Here is a 25,601-nt window from a genome sequence, read left to right as displayed (position 1 = left end):
CTAATAACATGCTTGGCTGCAGGGTAGATAATGGCCTTTAAGATTATGTTTATAGTAGCCTCGTCAATTATTGTCAAGAGGCATTGTAGCTACTCAATAATTGAATCATATCAACCATTTTCCTACGACAAGATGCATTCAAACCATGTGCTATTCCTTTTCAGGTATAGAACAAAGGTATCCGCCTAAGGGACGATAGGGACCTGGGGACCATCCTTGCTAGTTATGGAGGTAATTGCTTGGTGTGGTAACAAAGGCAAATGCATCAACGTAGCCTGTCCAATCATGAGATAAGGTTATTAGATTGAATAGTAAGATGTGAACCACATTTCATTCGTAATAAAATTATGCATGACAATGGACCGGATGCGACACTTACATCGCCTGGATGAAAAGGAGCCAAATCCCTTTCTTGGTTTAGATTATGTTACATTATTCAAACTTTAGCGAGGGAAGTACGATTAGTTCGGATTGACATTTCCGTCATAGCCTTTGGAAAACTCTCATTCTATTTTATCATACATTCTATTTCCTGTAAAAGGTTATGGCCGTAATCATTATCAATTTGTGCAAGGCGAGGCACATATGGTGACCCCTTTCAGAGGCCCAGGTTAAGAATACCTCCTCATTCAACCTGTACATCTTCTGAGAGCTCATCAACAATTGTATATCTTCTTTTATGCAGTCCATATAGATACGAAGAACTTATTTCTAGCGTGTAAGAAAATGATATTCAATAAAAGTCACACTTTCTACACACAAGATTAATGCTTAACTTTCATATCGAAGCATCACAAAAATATAATCAGTCATAAAGACTGCAAGAATTTGATTGAGTTTTCGCACATCATAAAATCGAAACTAGCGGGTTCTGTTTCTAAAGGCGCCATTTGTTACGGTCTGCCTATTTCACATGCGAAACATTGCCATTGTATGCAACATGGGGCGTATCTATTGCCCATTTATTTCAAAAGACTGGCATTATTTATATAGAAAAAACAGTCCCCTAAATGATGAATCGTTAAACTCATTTTCCTTTTTAGCACCTGTAATTGAAATGATAAAGTTTTGAAAGCCTGGTCGGTTACCATACAGAATTAGGTACACAGAGATGGAAGGTGAATTGGTGAATGCAGTGAATTGGGTGGTTTCAGTCCATTTTTGTTGTTGTTGTGTTGTGACTTTCCGCCACTGGCTAAAACATTTCAAGAAGAGACATGTCACGTTACCAATTCTCTCTCATGGCATGGCGTTGCTCTCTCAGAGGAACACCCCACCCCAACCCACTCCAGGCTCTTCTGCATCTCGCAGTCTGTGGCCAGGTAGGGCAACAGCACTATGCCCATAACCCTTTCATTCAGACGAGAAGCGAGACTTTCATCAATGTTCTTCAATCATCATCAATCTCCTGACACTGTAGCGAGTCACTCCTAACGACGCAATGGTTTTCATTATGATATTACCATGTACAAAGTCGTAAACAATAATTGAGTTGGACCTGTCCGAAGTGATAGCCAATGGTAACATGGCCCGGTGGCAACTGTGGAATCAATCTTTGTTCCAACCATATGAAAGATACCTGCATGGCAAATTCTGCCCACGTTTTTTTAGCGCAATATTAATGGTATCTGGCCGTGGGTGTATACATGCTCAAGTTCAATATATCAGCGTAGTGTTTGGGTTGTGCACGATCTGTATATATCCGCAAATTTATTCACATCATCCATATGATTTATCATAGTCATGAAACAAAGGATTAAAAAGTTAATTCTAAACAAACAAGGTAACATACTGCATAAATAGGATTCTTCTTCGTCATTAAATCACTTAACAAAACTTTATCCGTAATCTACCAGAGATACATACGAAAGGAAACTAAGGATCTGCGCGCTCATAAACATTCTGTAAGTATCACTTGGCTTAATTGATTTTAGATCATTATGACTCTCAATTGACTATCTACAGATAAGTAAAAAATCTAAGACTGTTGGGTTTTTAACTCATGTGATTGAATACGCGTCCTAAAATCAAAACTTCGTGCATATTGGATTTTACAAAAATTGATGCACAATCATCAGTACAGTACAGTAAAAAAAAATCACGTAATAAGCAAAGGGCATACAGTAACTTTAAAACTTGGTAAATAAGCTTCAGAATATCCAATGGCCAGAATACGTTGAAACTGTAGGGGTGAGATTATTATTTCTAGATGGTGTAGGGACCTCATGTACAATTATCTTTATTCTTTGAATATTTGAATGAACTTTGAAAGGTATAGTCTGTGTGTGTCGTGTTGTTTTGTACAATTACATGAGTCAATGACATCAGGACGAATTTCTTTTGCAACTTCCGATTGTGATAAATCAAAACGAACCCAAATTGCAGGGATCAGGTCTACACTTTCGGTTAAAAAGCCTTTTTTAACTTTCATGCGGGTGTTAATGCCAACAACTAGCTACAGACATCCCTAGAGAAGCCAGGTTGCTAAAATGATTGACGGAACATCGGGCCCCGTTTGGCATGGCCCATTTAAAGCCCATTTTCTGCCAGAATTATCTATCCCCTTGTTATTTTTTGCTTACCCAGGCCTATCGACTGGTCGTTTCTTCCTGTTCCCAATACTTAATTGTTTTGCCCCAGATGCATCCCTCCTGTGGACTTCGGAGAGCTGAAGTGCGTAGTGGTTTTATTCTTGGTTGTCGTCACAGTTTAAGTATAATGTCAAAGGAAATCTCTAACGTCTTCTTCGTTTATCTCACGAGGTTTTATGTGACCCAACATTTTTTTCATAATCATCGTCTTTCAGTGTAACCCGAGGGAAGTGGCCTGGTTTGTTCTAGGAGAAATAACGGCATTTGTAAGTACAGACTTGCTTCATGTCTGTAATTCAACCTGCATTACCTAACCATTGCCCCGGTTTATTTAAACTGCTTATTATTTACCCAAGTAGAGATTATCAATCAGTAAACCACATTGCGTCCCTGGCGAGGCAATCACATATATAAGTCGACACACTTGGAATGATAATACATAATTCAATTTGAAAGAACCAAATGATGAAGCATTCAATTAGAAGTACGGCCTAGAATTGTTTTCTGCAATTTTATGAAGTCGTCCGATTATGGGAAGTTATTCCCAGGCGGATCAGCACGATAAATTGTTTCATCACTTAAGATAGGGACAGCTTCATCACTTTAAGTCGATTGAATGGCGAACTCCACGCCCCCCATTTTCCTGTTCATAAAACGCTTCTGGTCCCAGAGGAACAACCCTAAAGTTCAAAGGCACCAGGTTTAGTACTAAAGGATGCCACAGACGACAGAGAGCTACTGAATCTCGTGAAGGAAGGTGGCTCATTTTCTGTCACGAATTCTGGGGTTGACTGAAAAGAGAAATGGCAGCACTGATAGTGCACACGTAGAAGCTTCCCAAAGCTGCATCACAGCGGAATGTACTCGTACCGTTGAGATGGTACGATTGCAACAGCTAGTACCTTTGACGTAATAGAGTTCCGGAGCAGCGCCTTTTTAAGTGGTTTTAGCCATTCTGAATGAGTGAGGTGGATGATCGATAACCTGCTCTTGAAGGTACGCCTTTTCTATACTTTAGAGGTAGAGACGGACTATTGCGTTAGATTTTCTGTTGTCACAGACTGACCATAGACTTTTCTTGCAATGTATGAAAGGCACAGGAAGTCTTGGATGTCACTCGATCTTTCTACTTTTCAGGCTTAAATGTGTTTCGTGTTACCCGAATGCTACTAACACCTTGAGATCGGATTCACTTCTGTGGCGACTAAAAGCCTCCATAAGAAATATCCAAGTCGGTTGGGCGCAATAACGAATGAAAGACATACGTTCAAAGAGGCAAACCATTTAATATTTTAGGTGAAGCAACTGACTCCAACCCTCTAGTAATCCAGGCCCGCTGCAGTACTTTTCAAATGAAGAGATATGCAGAAACATTTAAGCGGCTGCTCAGCTAATCAAATCATACGTATAGACCCACCATGGCACATGCGATAGACTCTCAACTGGTCCAAAATTTCAGGACATTTCGACTTTATCTACGTTTATATACAGCAAGTTTTGGTGGCGCTGTAACCAAACTAGAAAATTGATAGGTTCGTAACCAATTTCATAGATAACACGAAAATCCTTGTGCTTTGTAGTCTTTTCGTACAGTTTACATTTTGCATGATATTCCAATCATGAAACATGGCTTACAAAACCCCAGTCTACGTCGCAGCATAGTCTGAGCGCGATCATCGTCTGGTGAGGTGGGGGCCTTTATTAATATTAAACCATGCAGAGTCGCCAATGGTGTATATATCCGAAGCTGGCGGACCAGGAAATTAATCGTCTTCACTCAGAAACAATGTCCCGATGGTCACATTAGCCTGGGTCAAAACGCTTGGAGCAAGTGGTTATCTAGCTTACGCACATCTGTAATCTCCAAAGCTGCACATATGTTCCCTAGGGATAAAAGATTGTCAACGCTACAACATATGATTCACACCACTTTGTGAAGCACTGCCATAGCTGTTAGTCTAAATTAACAGCCACTTACTTTTATATACACAGTTGATAATTAAATTCTAAGAAACATTCTATTATATCATTTTAGTAGCAAGATACTGGATCTCCATGAACTTAGTTTCCCATAATGGTAAAATCACAACGTTGTTATTTGTTGCCATATATTATTTAAGAATAACACAATGGTAGGCACTAGAAACATCCTTCGGAAGTATGAATACTTATGCTCATGGGTTCAATCGTGGAGGGTGTTTGGCCAGGACTAAACATGAAATGGTTGATCGGTTGAGTCATTTCACTAAATCGTACCTCTGGGCCACCCAGAAAATAACATACTGTATCTATGGCCTACTTTCATTATGAGATATGGATCGCGGGGAGACAGGACGCATAAATATAGGTGTCAGTATTGACAAAAATCGGTTCATACAATACACCATCTGACACTGTCAATGATGATAGCATGTTGATTTGTTTCAATCTACTTCTTATTCAAATATTACTTTTATACTCACTATAATCCACTTATATATCTAGAACCCTATTTAAATCTTGATCAGTATCAAAAAGATTAATGAACAGCATGAAGTTGTACTATCCTCACTGTGTCTGCGCTTCCACCTTATATGACACATAGGCTTTGTTAAATAGTTGGAGAGCCATGCCTAACGAAACTTTCTACAACCATGTGGCTGATGACTTCAGTAAAAATCGAGGTCAATCGGACTACATTGTTGCCTGGTGAATAAAACATTTAATGCTGCCTTCCTGTGCTTAAACGGTTCCCCATTTTGTCTATATTTGTGGGTAAATTGGTCCTTGGAACAGTTGAAAGTCGAGATGATAAGAGTTAAGATATGGATCAACGATAAATGGGTCATTCTTTATAGCTTGAATACCAGCAGAACATTTGCATTAATCAATATTTGTTTCCTACAGGACTCTTGTACAGTTAATGACTTATGCCTATGGCTTTAGAAAGGAAACTCCTCAACATGTCCAAAAGAATGATGGCAGAATATCTAGCATCGGCCAGTTCTAGATGACTTTGATATCACGGTGCCTTCATCTAAATCATTCAACCATCCAAGTATAAATGCTGTTCGTTCATGTCGATACTTTTCTGTTTCCTACAGGGACCTTGCAAACCCGCGGGTGGCTCAAGTGTAGAGGGGATCTTAATGATGGCAAATGGTGGATGTGATTGACTTCACGTGTCAGTAACTTCGTCCACGGGCCCGGTGTATCTCCTGGAATAATTGACCTGCCGTGTAGAGCCGTTACTGCACTGACGGAGCAGCAGTGCGAAGCCACCAGATCTGAATGCCTGGGGAGTCCCAAAGACTGGAAACGCTTCATTCGTTGGAATACACTCTGTAGAGGTATGAACGTTAGTTAACACTTTCAAAGGCTATCGAAAAAGTTCATATTTTTACTACTAACTTCGATGATGACATGAAACTATTTGACACGCCTTAAAACAAAACGTGATTTCTGTTCTGTACTAAATATATCCTGAAGTGACCTATTTGTCTAGTGATTCATTACCTCGGCGCCATCCCGTAAAGTAACACAGTAATCATTTTTCATTGCAGAGTCGACGGTAGTATTACGAATGATTTAGAGGATTACCCATATATTGGGGCAGTGCCGCCTGATCGATGCCACTACTGTATTATTTTCAATTTTCAGATTCTCCTCAGGCAGAGACGAGAGGCTAGCACCATGCTGAAGCCGCTGGAAGCGTGGTTCCCGATGATGTTGCTGCTGTACCCGACAGCTGGGCAGTGGGACTGCCCCAAAATCTGCGAGTGTAGTGAGTTTGCGCAGAGTGTTTACTGTGGAGAAAAGTTCCTGTCCACCATTCCAATCGGCATTCCAAGGGACGTGAAGATACTGGTCCTACATCGTAACAACTTCACAAAGTTGGTGAAAGACCAATTTTCGTATTTGCCCTACTTGACAAAATTGGACTTAGGCCAGAACTCGATTACTGAAATCGAGGTCGGAGCATTCCAAGGATTGACTAGATTATTAGACTTACTTCTGCACCAGAACCAACTTTTACTTGTAACGTCTGAGATGTTTTCTCCCCTCACAAACTTGCAATCATTACACCTCTATGGAAACCCAATTATTTGCCTCGACGCGTATACATTTTCCACCTTGCCGCTACTGCGGTTTCTAGACTTGCAGCAGCTGGGTACACCTAGGTCCATCTCAAGGAACGTGTTCACAGGATTGACAAGTTTGACGTACCTGAACTTCGCTCGATCAAACCTCCAAACCGTGCCTTACTTGCAGCATCTAACCAGCTTGGAGGAGCTGGTTTTGATCGGCAATTCCATCACAATATTGAGCGCTAAAAATTTTGCAGGACTCACAAAACTCAAGAGATTAAATATGTCTAAAAACAGACTGTTGGAGATTGAACAAGGTACATTTGATGACCTTACGACACTGCAAGAATTGGATTTATCATATAACAATCTCAGTGGGATAGCTTACGGACTGTTTTCCAATATGGCGGCACTACAAAGCCTCAGACTGCAATACAACCCATGGAACTGCAGCTGTCAGATCAAATGGCTGAACCAATTTCTCCGCACTCACGTCGGGAACGGTGGGACCAACATCTGTGGAAATTGCAAATTCCCAAGACGGTATGAAGGAGTTCTACTTTGCGACACTGCCCTGGAGAAGATGCCGTGTTCTCCACCACGTCTTGAAGCCGCGTTACCAAATGCTACTTTGAATGTAAGCGTTGGAGAAAGTGCAGCCTTGCAGTGCAATGTCAATCCAAAGAACGAAAAAGATAGCACTATCAGTTGGACGAAACCTGATGGCAGCTCGGTTAGACCTGGGACATTTCGATTTAGGGTGAAGCTTACCAAGGCGGGAACGAGATTAAACATCAGCAGAGTTACCATGTCAGATGCGGGGATATATCGTTGTGTGGCCAGGAATTCAGAAGGAAGCGCGACGTTTGACACGATACTTAACGTAACCGGGAGTATCCTACCTATCAACAAGGCAACCGAAATTCCGATGTTAGAGGAGCCAATAGAGGATGATTTTGATTCTGGCTTATGTGTACTTCCTCAAGATAGAGTGAAGAATAATGGATCACAGCTGCAAAGAGACATTGGAAGCGACATTGCTAAATGGCCACCTACCACGGACTCCCTAGACATCACGAACACACCGACGTACAGTGAGGGAACGGGTAGAGAGGGGATGAATCGCAAGACATACGTTGTTGGGCTCGTGGGCGCTGTCGCAGGGCTGGTCGTGGTTCTTTGGATAGTCTTCTGCCTCGCGACAAAATGTTCGAGGATGAAAAGAAGGAGGAGGTGTAGAAAGAAAGCTCAACAAGACATAAAAGGCTGCATGAGAAGAAGTTCATGCCTAGACAATAACAGTAAACCCGAGGACATTGTAGAAATCCCGGACATCCATACCATAACTGGCAAGGGATTGTACGATCATGAGCTTGAAAACATCACTGTAAATCCTACTGTAGAGACAATAGTGTAATTATAGGATTGAGTACATAGCCAAAGACAAGTACTGCGCAAAGGCGCTGGAAGCCATTATTAGCTTTCTGACCGATGATGCATAGGTACTCACTTGGCAGCTCTATGCTGCCCTTTGATTTCATTACTATTTTCAGGAAAGTTACCCTTGCGGAACCAAACGGGACGAGTTTCTATAGCAATACATGTACATACATAGAGGTCTGATGTCGTCTTATAGACAATCGGCATTGGGTACTGACGTGTAGAATATTTTGTAATCTTTGGGCTAGATATGTATAAAAAAACCTGGTAATCATTCTTACCCTCTTGACTACTTTAAAGTAGAATGAGGTTCCTGCATTGACTTATTGTGGTAAAAGTCTGAAGAATATTTCCGTTTCAAACATTTTGAAGTTGTCTCGTAAACCATGTTATTGTTAACATCTGGCACAGCACACCTTGTATAAAAATTTTATGAAAATAAAAAATACATTTTCCATTCATGTCAGCGTAAATTGTTGTCTCAACAGTCATTTATTGATTTAGAAGCACAGACAGGCATTTACATAATTTAATATTGGGGTAAATGGCTTTTCATACCATGCCAGAAATAATGAGGTAAGTGCCTGTGATACACAACGACTCGTGAGACAGTAAATATTTATTTCTACAAAGTGGGACAAACTGGAAACATACAACGCTTCATCTTGACAGTCTCAAGAGACGTCTTAAACACCAAAGTGATAATGCGGGAAGCTTCAGGACGACAGCACCGTCCTCCAGGAATACAAGTACTACAGAAGCTGGTATATCACTCGAATTCATAATAACAGAGTCACTAAAGCCATTAGAGCTATAAACTGCAAGCACGAACATTAAGACATAAAAGATCATCAAGCCGTTATAAGGTAGCAAGATATTTTATGTGCTACATGCCATCGCATTCATATCTATAAAGTAGTCGATTGCATTACTTCTTGCATAATGGGGCGTACATGGATTTTACAAGGGCAAGGACGAGGGCCGGAGTGTAGTAACATAACTCACATTTCAGAACTATAGATTATCAAACATATTTTGAACTTGGTGTCCAACAAAATTAAAATCATTGTTATTGCTTTTCTGCTATCGATATCGCGATCGACATCCTTTTGAGCATCACGAGAAAAGCACTGGAAATAAAGAGGCGTAGTGCTCTCCGTGGGATGAAATCTTGTCAATATATTAGTATTTCGACTGGAAAGGAGGGGTTGTCCGTCTTTCAGCAGAACAAAGAATCCTGAAGCGAACGCGCGCATACACATAATTGTAACGATGCAGAATCATTAATAAGCCTTAGGGTGAACTTGATTCCTGCTGTGGGATGTAAAATTCTCACACTGACATATAACACTATGCCTTTATTCTGTCACTGAATCACTCTTCACACCCCACGACAACACCAACTCATAACACCGCAATATTCGGCAATCAAAGAACCACATCGATAGTTTAGTAGCTAAGTCCACTTAGCTATAGGATGTTCAGGCACTATATGGCCAGAGACTTAATGCAGTCGATCCGGAAACGTATAAACTACCACGATTTACGGTTATCATTTCCTTACCTTGAATACTTTCAAATACTTCTACAGAGATTCCACGGTTGGCAATATTCCCTCCAGTCGTCCAACATTCGCTTTGTAAAATATTTTTAAAGTAAAGCTTGAGGACTTATGGTATAAAGATTTTGCTTAGGGAGGAAATTGTTTTGACGCTTTTGGAATCTTTATAAAATCTCTTGTAAAGCTCAGGGCTAATCATAAAGATTAGAGTCAGGCACATATGACCTCTCCACGGCACGATGACCTGCTCCCAACCCCAACCCCGGGGACCTGTGTCTCCCACCGGTCATATCGGCCAATCAAGACCTCTGATCACTAAATCCCCGGAAAAAGCATTTCGCTCGGCCGATTCTATCTGGACCACCTGTGCACCCTCGGGACATAAACATTTCTAAGTGACCCCTACTGCATCTCTTTAATACACTCTTTGTAGACAGAACGCGTTACCTTTTCAATTAGAACGGGGCACTTCTGAAAGATCATGTATTTTATTTTTGTTATCACTGGAATTATTTGCATCGACGTGCGATCTTAACCATTACGTTACAACCATTTCATGACAATGACTGAAACTGAGTTTCCTCCTTTTTTTTATTATAAGAGAGATATTCCGAAATGTCCAATGTTAAATTACGTGAATTGCACAGTCTTTATCACTAAAAACCGACTCAGCTGCTAAGATTCATATTGGCATATTGATATTCCCGTTCTAAACATTAGACTTAGATTTTCCATATTTTATCTCAATTTGCAAACATCATATTCAGTAAAAAAAGTACCGCCAACCAACGATAAATGTCAACTTAAAATGTTCTTGTTCTAAATCTAGAAGTACTTGACTACAGTAACAGATTGGCAAGGTTGCAGTCAAAACTTTGAGATACTGCAGTTGTTTGAGCGGATCAAACAGACTCAATATTAGTCGTTCTAATTGGCAGCCACTTTTGATATTCTCACGGAAATATGCTCTATATTTCCTCCTGAGAAAATCCATGTTATATCGCAAATTGATTATACCACTGTTGTAAAAATGAGAAAGTGACAATGATATCGATCACATTTAGCCCAATGAAGAGATGTTCTTCTACTTGTAGTAAAAGAAAACATACGACACCCACTGTATATACAGGTTCATTGTGCCGAAAAATTTCCCCTAGCTCTAGATCTTTTCGACAAGCACAATATTGCCAATATACAGTGGACAACGGCTTACATTCGTAGGCAACACAACTGTAATCGAGTTCACGGCTTCTACCACTTGAAAAGGCGCACTACCTTTTTTTGATGTCTTTAACTCAACATGTTCTTCGTCCAGAGTAGATAGTTGTCGCAACATAGTCCATATCAATAAGGTAGATATTCGTTTACCATTCTAAAAAATGAGGTTTGGTGAATAGAAAAGCTAATTTTCTACTCTAACGGAAGAATTACATTATCTACACACAGTGCCCTGGATTCTATCGCAAGGTGCATGTGATTGTCCTCTTGTTGATGGAGGTCTGTAGGAAATTAGGGCAAGTCTACAGAGGTCACAGAGTAATTTCAGTCTATCCGGTGTGAGATAAATCACATTCTCATAATGACAGCAATAAAAATGTCGAGTCGTACGTCTTCCCATGCATCATTCATCACTCAATTCAAGGTACGCCTTACATTTTAGTGATGCACTTCACAAACCTGTTCATGCAAGGCTGTTTGCAGTGCATTTGGCGCCGTCTGTTTGTAAACGAGCGTACTGCACACAAAATCATCCGAAGTCAGCAATAAGAATTAATCATGGAACGATACGGCTCAAACAAACAATAAAAGTCTAATACCTGGTTGCTGGAAAATGTAAAAGTTTGCAGAATATCTAGATTGAATTATATATGAGTGGCGGCAATAGAGGCATCATTTACATTTAACTCAAATCTACAATCAATGAAAATCACTTTCTAATGCACATACCCATATCAACGTTAAAAAAATTCCATGCACAGTCTGTTTTGAATCGATATATTCATTATATCGTATGATGATCTCATTATCGCATTCTCTTGTAACGTCAGAATGCTCGGTTACTCTTTGACATTGATAACCGAGATACGGAAAATTCTCCAACTTGAAATTCCACTTTCACTGGCGGAAGTCTCATCGGAAGCTGGCTTAAGGGCTTAAGAGTGCCACAGCTGTCACTGCCGGGTAGAAGACGGAACCTGCACCCGGGGAAAAGCAAATCGGCCATTCGGTGTACTTTCAATTCACAAGGGTTCGTAAATGCTCCCTTATGATGACACCACTAATGACTTGGGTCGCAAAGCGATAAAGATATCACCTGTAGATTGTCGATAAGTTCAGCATAGATATGACGTTTGCATAGATATTACCTTCATTAAGTCCCTAGTAAAGTGGTCGTTTGTAATTATTGTGTGTGTCTTTATGTGCTTTATGAAATAAAGGAAATTACTTAGATCGCAGCGATCAGATAATACCAATGATCATTGCTTCGTGGCAGAGGAAACTCAGCCGCAAAGGGACGCTGTCTCATCTAGGATGCCATTAATGGCTTCCGATGATCCTCCTAATGACATAGGTCGTAAAGCGAGAAACGTGTCTCTTAGGATCTCATTTATGATTGATGGGTCAAATTGTTCTAATGACAGTGCTCCATTTGGTTTTACAAAACTTTCTTTTAAAAAAGTTCGCTGCACGGTTCTTAGCGCCACCTGGCTTGGGAAGTGTGCATGGCAAGCGGAAATGACGGGAAAATAACAGTACCTGTCAGCAGCATTAATGGCGGGAAAATTGAAATGTGACTTACAATGACAGGAAGCAGACTTTAGAAGTTGGTGTCTTGATGTGGTGCGGATTTAATGAAATGGGTCAAAGGTCACGATGTTTGTTTTGTTTACTTTATTTACTAAGACGATCCACCGTATAGACTTTGCTGATTATGGACACTTTGGAGGCCGGACAACCCTGCCATTGTGTTCTTCATGAAGAACAACTCAAGTAAGTGACTTTTGACTGCCTCTTTCATACAGAAATCCCATGGCCCATTATATAAGAATAGGCTAGGAAGCCTAACAGCTGTACTGTACTGTACATATCTACAACACCAGCGCATGGCCTTTCATTCCTGACTCTCAGTTCACGTAAACACGTTGAATAGAACCGGAGAAAAGTGGTAGATACCGTCTAAAACAATCCACATTTTTAGTAGACCTGTCCAATCAGGTCAAGTGGTTATGCAGAATGCGCGTAAAATCAAATTTAGTTCACCATACCTGTCACCAAAGGTTATAATGCAGTTTAAATACCACGTGCACACTTGTATCGAATCACACCCTGCGTCTCTTTTTCACTCGTCGGAGCTAGGTCAAGACCTAGATATTCGTCCACAATTGTATGGGGAGAATTTCCCATTCGCTCATAACAATCCCTGCAATTTTGAGTAAGGCCACCTGGGCGAATATACTTTGACATGTTGGCACCTGATATTGGTAGCTAGCGCTACCTTGCGTCTTTCGGCTAACTGCAGGCAACTTGGACGCAATTTCGGCCAAAAGGATGACTAAATCATGTCTAACGTATCTGGCTTGACAACAAAGCATTTTGTGTCTTCATTTACGAATACAAATACTTAATCAGACGCTCTGTCTCTCAAGTTTAAAATTGGCATATTAATTTACTAAGATATAAATCCATGGAATCAAGAAACGTAACATATAAAAGGGATACTCAGGAAAAGAATGTTGAACAGAACTGCATTGATTTAACCTTCTCTAAGTTCTCTAAAAGCTCTCATGACAAACGACTGTTAATTTCTGCTAGTCCCACTAAGTAGGAGTAGATGCTGTACATTCCCGTGTCTCAGATTTTACCACCCCTCCCGCTCACAAGTCGGACGGAAAATGTTGCAGTCGTCCCGTAGGACCGTTTGTAGTTTTCCAACTGACGCCTGTCTTCATCTACACTCAAGAGAAAGAAGGTGGGGAATTACACATATTCTAAGTGACATCTTTTGCACTCTTTCCAAGTCCTCAGACATGTACAGACGGTGTGGGAAACTGCTCCAGACAAGGGAGACATACTCTAATACCGGTCTGATGAAAGAGATGTGGCTTGTAGGAGTACAGCTAAGGGTAAGGCAACATGCACATCCGTGTAGCTAGTGTATCCGAGGTACGGTAAAGTGTTTTATCCTTGTAATATTAAAAAAACAGACGTTTAGCCATATTTGTGATGTCCAGCAGGCTACGGGAAACTTGATGTGTTTGGATGCTGTGCCAAGGTGTCAAAGGTCAACATGCTTGTTCTGGTGTGATCAAGAAATTTCGTGTCGGAGATTTTCTGCCAAGTATGCACTTGATGAAGATTTTAGAAGTCCGGCAACCCTGTCAATGTGGGTTCGCCATCGACTAAACCTCAGGTAGGTGACAGCCTCTCTATAATATGAGTCCCAATTATTAGGGTAGGAAGTTGGTCTGGAGTTTGGAAGGGGAGGGGGGGGGGGTGTTGATAAGTCACTTCAAAGTCCAAACACAAGTGAGTTTGTGGACAAGGGAGCCATGGTTCAAAACGAAAGACATGCAGCATGATTAGGTTTAAACCTTGCAATGTAAATAATGTTCCGAATGACATTAACTGAATGAATGAAGGCCTTTATAAGCATTTTTCACACCGGGTTTCAAGATATCGATCATCAGGTCACAATCAAGCATATCAAACTAACGTGTATTGCAAAAGAAAAAATAAAAACTGCTTCTGTTCTTCGAACGCAAAATGGATTTAAAACATTGATCATGAGTCAGAAGATCCGATGACTTTAGTACTATGCGATGGAATTTTCTTTCTACGTACATTTGTACATCATATGTACAAGCCCAGCTGTGTTAAAGAATTTCTTATCAAAAGTGCTCCCTGGCGAGTGGTGAAGAAACGTCACTTGATGATGACACCGATGTGTACCAGACAAGCTCTAAAACGTGAATACGAGAAGTCTTTGAGGCAATCATAGACATAAACGTGACTCATTCATCTATTCAAAGTAAATGTGCCAAAGTGGTCTTTGAATATGTGTAAACGGTCTAATCATTTAACCCCAACTATAATATTTCCTTCATTTCCTTTATAGCTTACTTCACACTTTCCCACAGGGAAAGTGCATTGGCTTTCTTTTAAACATATTTCTTCATTCATTGTAAGAATTATTTTTAGAGAACTGTATAACATTTACTGAACGGCTATGTGAACACAAAGAGAGAAGACAAATACAAGTACTGTGCATCAAGTCTTGTTCTACTGCTTTATTTGTTATCTTTCGGTGGCATGGTATAAAATTTTACTGCGTTCACATGATTTTTACATCGTTATACTATATTTGTATTCACACAGGAGGCTTTAATCTAGATTCATTGACGTGAACACTGCAGCGTGTACATGTCTGATACATTGTGATCAACAGCTACAGCTTCATGTACAGGTGAAATATACAACTGGGCGACATTTTACAATTTGATGTAGGCACCACTTTTAAAACACTATTCTTTACATATAGATCTGCATACATTGCTCGACATATTGTCTAGTGATATTGGTGGATTCAGTTTCCTCATTACAGTGCAAATTAAAAGAAATTGAGGAGTAAGGTAGATTACCGAAAACAAATATACAACTGCATCTTTACATGTTACCGGAAGGTTAAAATCGTAATGAATCCGTTACTATTCATGCATTTCATTCCATACATAAGCTACTTTAATGTATTTACATACATCAAGACTGCTGTAGCTTACACCAGTCACACATATATTGACGGAATGTGAATGAACAGTTTCTCCCAGTTTCTCCAGAGGGCGCTATTTATCAGTATTGTCCCGACACCACGTTACCGTCTATTTAAATCGAAATAAACGGACACTTTTATTCGTTCTTTATATACACATAGAAGTATATCAAAATATCGGGTGCAAAACATCTAGACCTTGCCATCGTAATCTAAACATAGGAAATGGTTAAGTATTTATGGACTTGCATAGCTGAAATGTAGGAACCATTTTGATCGTCAGATATGTAAAGCCCCATTCACACTATGTGCCCATATCCAAGTGCGTATGAGTTGCGTATCAACTTTTTTGGTCGAAGGTAAATTTTACGGAAAAAAATCGCCTTTGCTTTGATACCCAGGCTGCACAAATTTAGATAAACTTTTCCCGCAAACTTTACCTAAGGCAGAAAAATGCTAATACACTCTGCTCATACGCATTTGAATATACGCGCTTATAATACGCGTTTATGGACCCTAAACGACTGTAAAACAACTGACCCAAACTGCCATTTTCAATATACGTTTTGGAGATGTCTTCAGTTCATCTCAATATTTCGTTATTTTCTCTCTCTTTTTTTTCCGTGATCAACTTTACATGCATACAACAATTGTAGCCAGATTTCTTGAACTCAAACGGTGCAATACCACAGGAACCATAATATCTAGAAATGCTGCTTTATTTTGTTCCAAGTCCTATATATGTAAAGATCGTTCAAACGATAAGAAAAGGACATGACAATGTGCCATAATAACTATAGTAATATGGTGTCTATTTACAGTTACATGTGTGTTTCATTTGCTCTCTTTCTACCATAACTTGAATCGGTAATCGCTAATGGTTTCAGCTCACAAAAATATATCTATTGATTTTTACTTTTCCACTCTAGTGCATTGGACACTATTTTACTCCTGACGGTACTTTTTTTCCTAAAAGATGAGGATTCTGTATTTAGATCTCAACAGCTTTGAAGCCTTTCTCCTGCCAAAAGCAATACGGCTTCGCGCATTGGTTCGCGCTTCTAGACAGCGAACTACAATTAAAAATGCTTAATGTACTTCATATTTACAACACCACAATATGTTCCTTTAAGGCCACACAAACTTGATTTACGGATGTTATCTTCTGGAGATCCAGAATTCAATCAGAGATTGTGAAAAGGCGAATTCATGTCGCATTGCAATGGACATTTACAACATATGCTATAAGTTTTCAACGCTTTCACGGCGATCACAACACAATTTCGCATTCAATCATCGCACATGATAATAAATTTAACTCACAATAAGTTGTGACAATTTGTGTCTCTTTGGACGAATTCGCCTCTCCGTTCGATGCAATCAAGTTTTTGTGGCCCATCGTGCTGCTAAGACGTGGTGAAAGGAGATGAAATTGCCCGTATGTGCACGAGATGCTTCACGTCACAGTAAGCCGATTTGCTTGGTGAACGAACTTTCCGGATCATATTCGTCCTCTGCAGTTTCTCCATTTTCGTGATTTGCAGTCCCGTTGCATTCAGCCTTCTTCCTGAAGTGTCACTACTATTCATCAAGCTCGAAGCGGCGACAAGCTCGCAGTGCTGCTCTTCTCTGTGCATTTTTGCAGACGATGTTCATCCTAGCTACCAAAAGGACTCGTGACGTCATACTACCTATGAGGCCACGATCAATTGGTCTATTTTTAGTCCATATGATATCGTCATGACCACGGGAGTGAATCTGTTACCATGCCGAGGAACGTGGTCACCCCCGCTACTAGTAGAGTCAGAATAGCGCTGTACATCGACTGGAGTGAGGAGGAACCACCAACACTTTGAGCACACATTCCAGTATAGCATTTCAGTTGTCTCTCACAGAACTTGCCCCCGAAACCCGGCAGGCAGTCACAGCGTTGATAACTCACACAGGTTCCGTTGTTCTGACAGGATAGCGTGTCGTTGTTACAGATAGCAGCTGCAAGGTTGTAAAGGTAACCCAACGTAAGGTAATGTATCCAAACTTTTATTTTAAACGGAGGTAAATTGTCTTGAATTATTTCGAACATGCAGCATTGTATTAATTACAACGATGAACGTACTTAACGTTTCTGCCCCCTTTTATCCTTTCGCCCAAAAGCATGATAAGAATAGATCCCATCCATTCATAATTATGTACTTCCTGCCCATACTTACGAACGCAGCCTTGGTTGTCCGTCCAGTAGTAGTTTTTAACGCAGGAGTCGCACTTCGGACCTTTGGTGTACGATTTGCAGATACATTCTCCAGTTGTGGCATTACACTTGTTGTGCCTCGATCCTACTTGGTTGCAGTTACATGCTGTAACAAAAAAAATGTTGCTGATTTTTTCAAGAAACCGTATGCTTTACAGTCGGAACATTGGTAAATAGTCTAGCCATTAGTGCTGTACAACAACAAGATCGTATCTTTTTACAACAAATGAGTTAAAACTAAAACATCTCAATCTGATGTTCAGATTCTATGAGAGACTGATCAGCTGAGTTGATTTCAAGACGACTCACATCTATTTTCTACAGGAATACCTTTTTTTTATTCTGAACCATTATTACCACACCATTAAAGGGAGATTTGTCAGCCTCTTTCCCAGTGGTAGGCTGGGATTTCCAAATAACGACCACACGTAATTGCACAACAGTTTTGATGATGCTAGCTGCCTCGGTGTCACTGTATGTGAGAAAATAATTACGAGATCGATAAATGATGAATTCTCTTGGCAGCTGGTGGAGCCCGTATTTAATGAAAGTCGTCGACCGAATGTTCATGGTCATTAATCTGTAGTCGCCTGTTGATTGTTCGTTTTGTATCACCCATTGCACAGCTCCTGATCACTTGATTGCATTTGAATGGTTTCAGGATATTGCGTAACCATTCCGCTGATAAACAGAGTCAGAAAGCAAATAACAAATGATTTTTTTGGCTTTGACATGATGCATTCTTAATACACTCTAACCATGAAAGTACTCAGAAGCGCAATCTAGTTAGATTCCCCTGATATCATTGGCAAGTCAGATTCAGATTTTATTTGCAATGACATAGCAGGTACACGATATAGACTCTATATTACGAGTCCATGGTCACAGATCGAGTCCATGGTCACAGATCATCCGTCAGTAATAAGATTCAAGTATAAACTTTGTAAAACTTCCAGACGTTATCAATTTAGACATCTCAAGTGTCAAACAAATCAACAATGTCCAGAAATCCAGTACCACATGCCGAAATGTTCCACTGTTAGTGTCTCGATCTTTTCATTCGCAAAGTTCTACTTTGATGAGGAGACGTCACTGAGTTCTTAGCATAGTGTCAGCTGGTAAAAATCGTCCAATTTTATAAGAACCACTCGAAGATGTGACGCCAACCAGCTTGTTGACTTGCTCATCTAGAAGTGATCATGAACCCTTACAACGTCCCCGGCCACGCCTCGGAGACCTCAATATATCTGAGTTCATTTCGGGCCTGTCGGCGGTCGTTTGTCAACAATGTGGAAAGCATTGATCTTCAAATGAAGACTAAATATTCCAGAGTCAGCAACTGATTGCGGTACACAATTAAGTAAAAAGCTTCAGCGTTAACGTTATGCAAAGCACGGGCAGCAGACTGATGACGAAATACATTTAGCTGAAGAAGGTTTTCTCATTATAACGAAGACCTAAACAGAGGTTAGTCATGCAAAGCATAACTCTGCATTGCATTGCAGAGAAAATCTGTAGCTGGCATTTCATATTAACAGTATCGATTTCTTTGCCCTACATTGTCATGATCTTTCTCTAACAGCGGGAGATCTGTCTTATTTTAATTAAGAAGGGAGACGTGAGCGGCCGAGGGACGGCCTGGATCACCAGGAGCCGATGCTGTGTCGAACGTACGGGCCACCCTGCACCAACGGTCATCCGTCATTGTCCACTGGTTTGGACACTTTCATCTAGATGATCTCTCGATAAGTGCTTTAATGTCCGTGAAATCAATATACTCTCAGGCCGACAATTACAAGTTTACTTTTTTTCTGATGCTGTAAATGAAACTCTATACCAAACCAAGAACCAGGGGCAGAGATCTAACGATAGCAACTTCAAAGGTCATTTGTCAGCATCAATGAGATCTGACAGCGTTTTTATCAACATCCGTAGCAATCGAAATGGCCCCAAAATAACCCGTCGGCCATCAAAGAGATGTAATTCAGGATGTTTGAAGTACCGTTGCAAACAGACGAGTGACATGGTCGATACGTATATACCAACTAAACATTTCTTTTCTGTATGCATCTTTATCAAGAATTGCAAATCAAAGCCTTCCATGATTGTTGATGCTGAAATATTATTGTATACCTAACAGATGAAAGTGCCGAGAGGAAAGTCAGTGATGCGCATGTGTCCTCGCCAAACGTTTGATCGAAATGATTAGTGTGTGCCAAAATGGAACGATATGATACAATATGTGTTAATTTCTTTTCTTTATCAAACTTTAGAAACTGACGTAGTAGAGCATCTACGTCGTTGAAAGAAGCAATATTGCTTTATAAGAGTTTACCAATTACCACTTTGTAGCACATGCCAATGCAGCTACACATCCATACTTACGGTTACTTCGACATTTTAAAGTTATCAGGGGTACTGTAGAAAGTCACCCGAAGGATCAAAGGTCATAACTAATGGCGGGCTGTGCGATGTATCTCTAAGGCGATATCTTATCAGAGATATATCATTGGAGATAGTTCGTGCAGCTGTTGCTGTGTTATCGGCCTTCTTCCATCATTCCTTTAATGAGCTGTCTTGTTTCGAAGGACGCAGTAACACAACTAATAAAGCACCTGCTGTGCTAGATGTGATAGGCAATAACTTCCAATAGAATAAAGTGAATGTGTGAATAGTGAGCAACGGTTTCAGGATCACTAAGTGGGTTTTTATTGCCTACACGCGAAAGATGCAGGAGATGAATAAGGGTTGATTTATTGTCAACGATAACGACTTACAATCGTGTTTTTATATGAGGTATAATGAAAGCTACGCCACTCATTAACATAACCCCCTAGACCCTTAATAGCTGGTTATAAAATCACACAAAGGAGAGATTACGGAATACTGTCAGATATACGTTCCATTAAATGTATTACGATGTAGTCTATTCTTGTTCTAGTGTGATCTCAAAGTAGATTAAAACTTGGCATTTCAACAGAAGAAGAGATTAGTTGGTAGAGAGCATTATTGGCAAAGCCTTTTAAATTTAATGTGTGAGGATGTAAGCTTTCTTAAATGCAAACTGTATTTTAAAAACAACTATGTGTGTTTCATCTCAATTTCGAAAAATAAACCTTCTGGCAAAGGTAAATACTCAATAACATCATAATAATGGGGCAGTTGGTTGAACAAGATTTCAGATATCTTGTACATGATTGGGAAAACGTGCTGAATAATATAATGTGATGTAATGTTTTGTGTCTGTTGTTTGCTTCGAAAGGAATAATGTTGCTGTGGCAGTGTACTGTTATCCATGACCCACTGTGTCTAGGGCATGGTATCTAAAGATGGAGCGCAGCGCTCTCCTTCCAACGCCATGTACCTCCACAACCGAATTCCGGTACCCATTGCTACATTAGCCTGAGTATCATCCAATTCTAGTTAGTTAACCAGAGTTTCCGTACTCCTCCTCACCAACTAGGGGAGGGTGGGGGCATGGGGGCCCCGGTAAAGTAAACTAAGATGATACCAGGCTATTGCTACATCGGGGCAAAGTTAGAAAAGGCCTTTTAGGTGCCTTTCAAAATATAACAACGTCTAGCCAGGAATACATGGAATCGAAACCGTGACCTCCCGATCTTGTGTCCTCTAACCTAGCGCTCGGTGATTCGACCTTATTCTGTAGCATATGGAATATCTCCATGAAAAGACCAACATTCAACTGAAGTCAACTTACGAGCACACACGTCCGGATCGACGATCTTCTTTGTCACGTCCCTGTAGAAGCCAGGCAAACATTGTTCGCAGTTCCTCCCCATGGTGTTGTGAAGACAGCCAATACACACCATGTAGCCGAGCACTTGGATCAGACGACAGCGTTCAGAGTGGCCGTTACACTGACAGGCTAATACAAGAGGGAGAATCACAAATATTCAACTGATTCACGACGTGTACACTAAACGCGACACATGCTAATAGCTATATATCATTAAATCTTTAGATGAAAAGCACTACAAAGCAAAACCACGCCTTTGATTGAAAGGTGAGTAATCCTTGTATAAAGTCATATCAAGAATATTCACTGTTTTATTAATTATACAATTTCAAGGATTAATCCTTTGACGTGTATGAAGATTAGTTGAAACACCCTATGATGCCACACGCCTGATGCAGCTGTTTGGAATGGATTGTTAAGAAGTTTTGACATCTGATAAGCAATGTCTAAAGCCGTAATACTTACTCCTACACTCGTTTGCTGTTCCTCTGGGTAGCGGTTTCCAAGTTCCCGCCTTCCACTTTCGCGTGTCATACGGCTTTTTGCACCTGCTGCAGTCCGGTCCCTCCGTGTTGTGTTTGCAGTCACACGTCATGGTACCGTTCACCATGAAGCAGTCCGAGCCATGAAGGTTGCACTTACACCTGTAGTGCGGTCAATTACAAATTGTATAGTAAGTATCGTTTTCAAACCTACATGCATCTCATAGTCGAAACTAATATTAGCTATTTGAAGAAACATAAATGTCGTACTAGTGAAATATAAACTTTTTAGGTCGTAAATCTTACCTTCCCCTGACTTGGATGTCAGATATAGCGTAATAATACTTGAGCAGCTCCCATGGTAGTACTCCTACTGTAAGCCCCGTTGGGTGGCTGGTGCCAAAAAGCCGTATCCTCAGATCAGTTAACGTCACAAAGTCTCTGAGCTGTTGGTGATTTTCCAGTGCTACTGAGATGTCGTTTGTGTTCTTCAAAGAGTTCAAATACCGATTGAACCTGTCCTCAATCTCCAGCCGCACGCTTCCATCTGGTCTGGGCATCGCGCCGCTGTAAACCTGGGTACAGATCACCTTGGCAATGTCCCTTCTGGATATCGTGCTGCTTGTCACTGGCATCTTGTTGAAGGAGTCCATACATTTTCTAGCGTAGTACTGCATGGGCATCCACGTCTTGCCGTAGTCCATTGATTTCTCAATAATCATCTGGTACGGCCGGACAGACTGGAACTTTACCACAATGTCATTGGTCAATTCAAACGTCTTGTTCCAAGATAAGGTGACATTGATTTGCATGGGGTTGGGGTAGTCCAGCCAAGATACCGACTGCCACCATGTGGGCACGCCCCTCTCTTTGTCAGTCATGAAGTTCGGTGGATGAGACTGGCCTTTCATGCGAGCGTTGCATATATCGCAGCTGGTGGGTATCTCCTGGGCAAGGTGGTGAGGAAGAAAGAGTGATGAGAGCAACTAAACAAGACTTCGGATGTGACAAATGATGTGGAAGCAGTACGGATGAGTGTTGACGTATGGATACAAACTCTCATGCCATAAAACTTCATTACCTGTGTCAGAGTGTACATATTTATATCACGACCCACGTTTGCTTTACCTAATCCTTTACATTCATCATGTATGTCCATAGTCGGCCTATTCAACCATGAGGATATCATGCGTATACAGTAGCTTTCTAGCAAGTATGATGAAAAACATACTGCATCATGGCAGCTAAGAATGTAAAAAAAACTTAGAAAGATGGGAGAATCAATACCTTCATAATGATATCAGAACGGTAAGCTTTGGTATGAACAATACATGCATATGTACAATGTGTGTAACACGAAGGTGGCACATATTAACACATTGCATTTAATGATATAATTCTCCGTGTTAACATAACATATATGACTGCAAAACGCATGATGAATTATCATATGAATTTGTTGGAATTGATTTTCGACGTCAACATTCAGAATCAAAAGATAGAATCTTCAGACACACCAGGGTGAATGGGGCGTCTTTTACACTGCAAAATGTAGATAAGACTTCAAATGATTATTCAAAGAGCGCATCATGGTTCTGGCAGATGTTATGATCAACAACAGCGTATGTAAACCCTATTGCAATTGGCTGTTGGCATGGGGCAGAATATCGGTGTTGCGAACAGGAAGCAATTGCTAAATTTTGAATGAAAGTAGCAGAATTTTTACTATAGTTAGTTTAAAACGAGACGGTAAGTACAACTAGAAAAAATGAAATCTTTTACGCTAAATGTTTCTAAAACCACATTTCTTTTACGTTTGCTTTCACCGACAATTCATTCTCCAGGAAGCCGTAACAAGCACATCACAACCGCGTGGTCCAGACAGGGTGGCGCCAACAAACCACGATTAAGCACCAGCCACGCAATGCTTTCCAAACTAGTTTATGGACGAAAGTATGCATTTTGATTGACCGACCGAATACAACACTTATTCTACTTGCACCGGGAGCCCTCGATCTGCCATCCTTTGGCTATTCAAATGGAAACTCATCTCTGCTACGTCGTAAAGCGTCGTTTGGGAGGCATGATGTATAAGGAAATTGGCGTCATGGGGTGTATTGCCGACAAATGAATCCAAGTGACATTTACATCTGGACACTGAAGAAGTGGCGATGGGAGGTATCGGGTCATGGTAATTAGGGAAGCAGGTTGGCAGATCGCACCTTAGCAGGTGGTGCCGTTATTACTTTTTATCAATATCGGGGAGCGCCATCACGATATGATTAGATAAATTTTCATCCAATGTTTGACTGATAATTTCTAATTACATAAGCCCTTTCATTAGATTATTTTTGTATTAGCGGCATTTGTTGCCATGCAATTGACAATGCGTTGTGGAGATTATAGCTACTTTGTCATGGCAAATGTTTAGCATAATTACTCTTGTCCTGGGCCGGTAACTATATTGTACCCATATATGATGTTAATATAGGAAAATGAGAATAATCAAGAAAGTTCCGCCTTAAGCTGAAGAGTTTTCTACAATTATTCTGAAACAGTAGAAGAGCCGACAAGTTGTGATATCACTGCCTCGAACTATTCATTTATGTCAGGTGTATATGCAAATAAGGTTAACAGTGGCAATATTATCTATAGATCATTCCAGATAACAAAATGATAACAATCCTGTGTATTTTTGCCATCTGTTTGTCACGTGATTGATGCAACCAGTTTCCCGGAGCGGCTATCCCGTCAGACCCTGCAGACCGTCTGTCTGACTGGTGCGTCCAACTCATCCGTCACTTAGACAAAATACCGTCTGAAAGGGCTTCTTATATTACCCAAATATTAACCAATCACCAACGGTTTCTATTCGTTGTGTTGTTTGCGGATATGGTAAAGAGAATTAAGTATTCAAACAAACACTATCACTACATTTTCCTATACCTTTGCTTCGATGCTGCTGGCTGTATACGATTAGCAGACTTCTTCCGGCAAGACGCTCAATCATACGTTCTTATGGTTCGCAGAGTCCAGATCGATAAGCATTAAAGTAAAGGCTGATTGGATGATCTATTCTACACTGCATGTCATCAAGATTCAATTCCACCTCACTTTCAAGGAATCCAACCTCCGAGGAAAGGTTCATTGCCATACAGGCAAGGTAGTCCCAAAAGAGAAGTTAGGCAAATTCACTCTTAATCTTTCATTACCTTTAAAAAGTATTTGTCTTAGACATATGAAGAGGCCTGAAATATGCAATTTATAAATCGTGTTTTAAAGTTGCTCGACAAGTTTTTCGCAAATATGTTTTATTTAATACGGAAATAAAATGAAGGGCTCTACCTGTGATGAAGCTGACGTGATTAGACTTGATAGATTGTCGTATTACCCTTTTTGGTCTTGGGGCTGGGATTATTAAGTATAACTAATTCATCTAACTCTATGGTAATGACAAAATCTATATTGAATTAGGATATTTCACTAAAATGTCCTTTGAATTTAGCAGTATTTCATATATGCCTTGTGTTAGCGAACAGGAATTGAGGCTGCCAAAGTATGTTGGAGAAAATCTTTCAAATTATCGATTTTTTTGCTATTTGGTTAATTTTCTGCCTTGTTAGTACCTTTGGCAAGTGCACCTGTTAGATATGAGCCAAGTAATGAGTTGTTTATTCAAACCACTATT

The 25,601-nt window shown here is 40.3% G+C and overlaps 1 protein-coding gene and 1 long non-coding RNA gene across 6 annotated transcripts in view; one reads left to right on the top strand and one right to left on the bottom strand.

The window, feature by feature from the left end:
- The window catches only part of LOC118421534, a 49,490-nt gene extending 43,581 nt beyond the window's left edge, over positions 1-5,909 (top strand). Inside the window, exon 4 of the long non-coding RNA XR_004831846.1 lies at positions 5,675-5,909. This is a non-coding gene — a long non-coding RNA (uncharacterized LOC118421534). The remainder of the gene's footprint in view (positions 1-5,674) is intronic.
- Positions 5,910-16,773: 10,864 nt separating this feature from the next.
- The window catches only part of LOC118421265 (netrin-G2-like), a 67,520-nt gene continuing 58,692 nt past the window's right edge, over positions 16,774-25,601 (bottom strand). For 4 of the 5 annotated variants that reach the window (XM_035828481.1, XM_035828482.1, XM_035828480.1 and 1 more), the window contains 5 exons: positions 22,220-22,860; positions 21,897-22,075; positions 21,393-21,560; positions 17,637-17,780; positions 16,774-17,418 (listed from right to left, as the gene is read on the bottom strand). In XM_035828481.1, coding sequence (XP_035684374.1) covers positions 17,165-17,418; positions 17,637-17,780; positions 21,393-21,560; positions 21,897-22,075; positions 22,220-22,860 — 1,386 coding nt within the window. In that variant the 3' untranslated portion in view covers positions 16,774-17,164. The remainder of the gene's footprint in view (positions 17,419-17,636; positions 17,781-21,392; positions 21,561-21,896; positions 22,076-22,219; positions 22,861-25,601) is intronic. The other variant, XM_035828485.1, reaches the window with a different exon arrangement.

This window comes from Branchiostoma floridae, chromosome 8, assembly GCF_000003815.2.
Source record: "Branchiostoma floridae strain S238N-H82 chromosome 8, Bfl_VNyyK, whole genome shotgun sequence".
In the NCBI taxonomy this organism is placed as follows: Eukaryota; Metazoa; Chordata; class Leptocardii; order Amphioxiformes; family Branchiostomatidae; genus Branchiostoma; species Branchiostoma floridae.
This window is presented reverse-complemented; position numbering and strand designations above follow the sequence as displayed.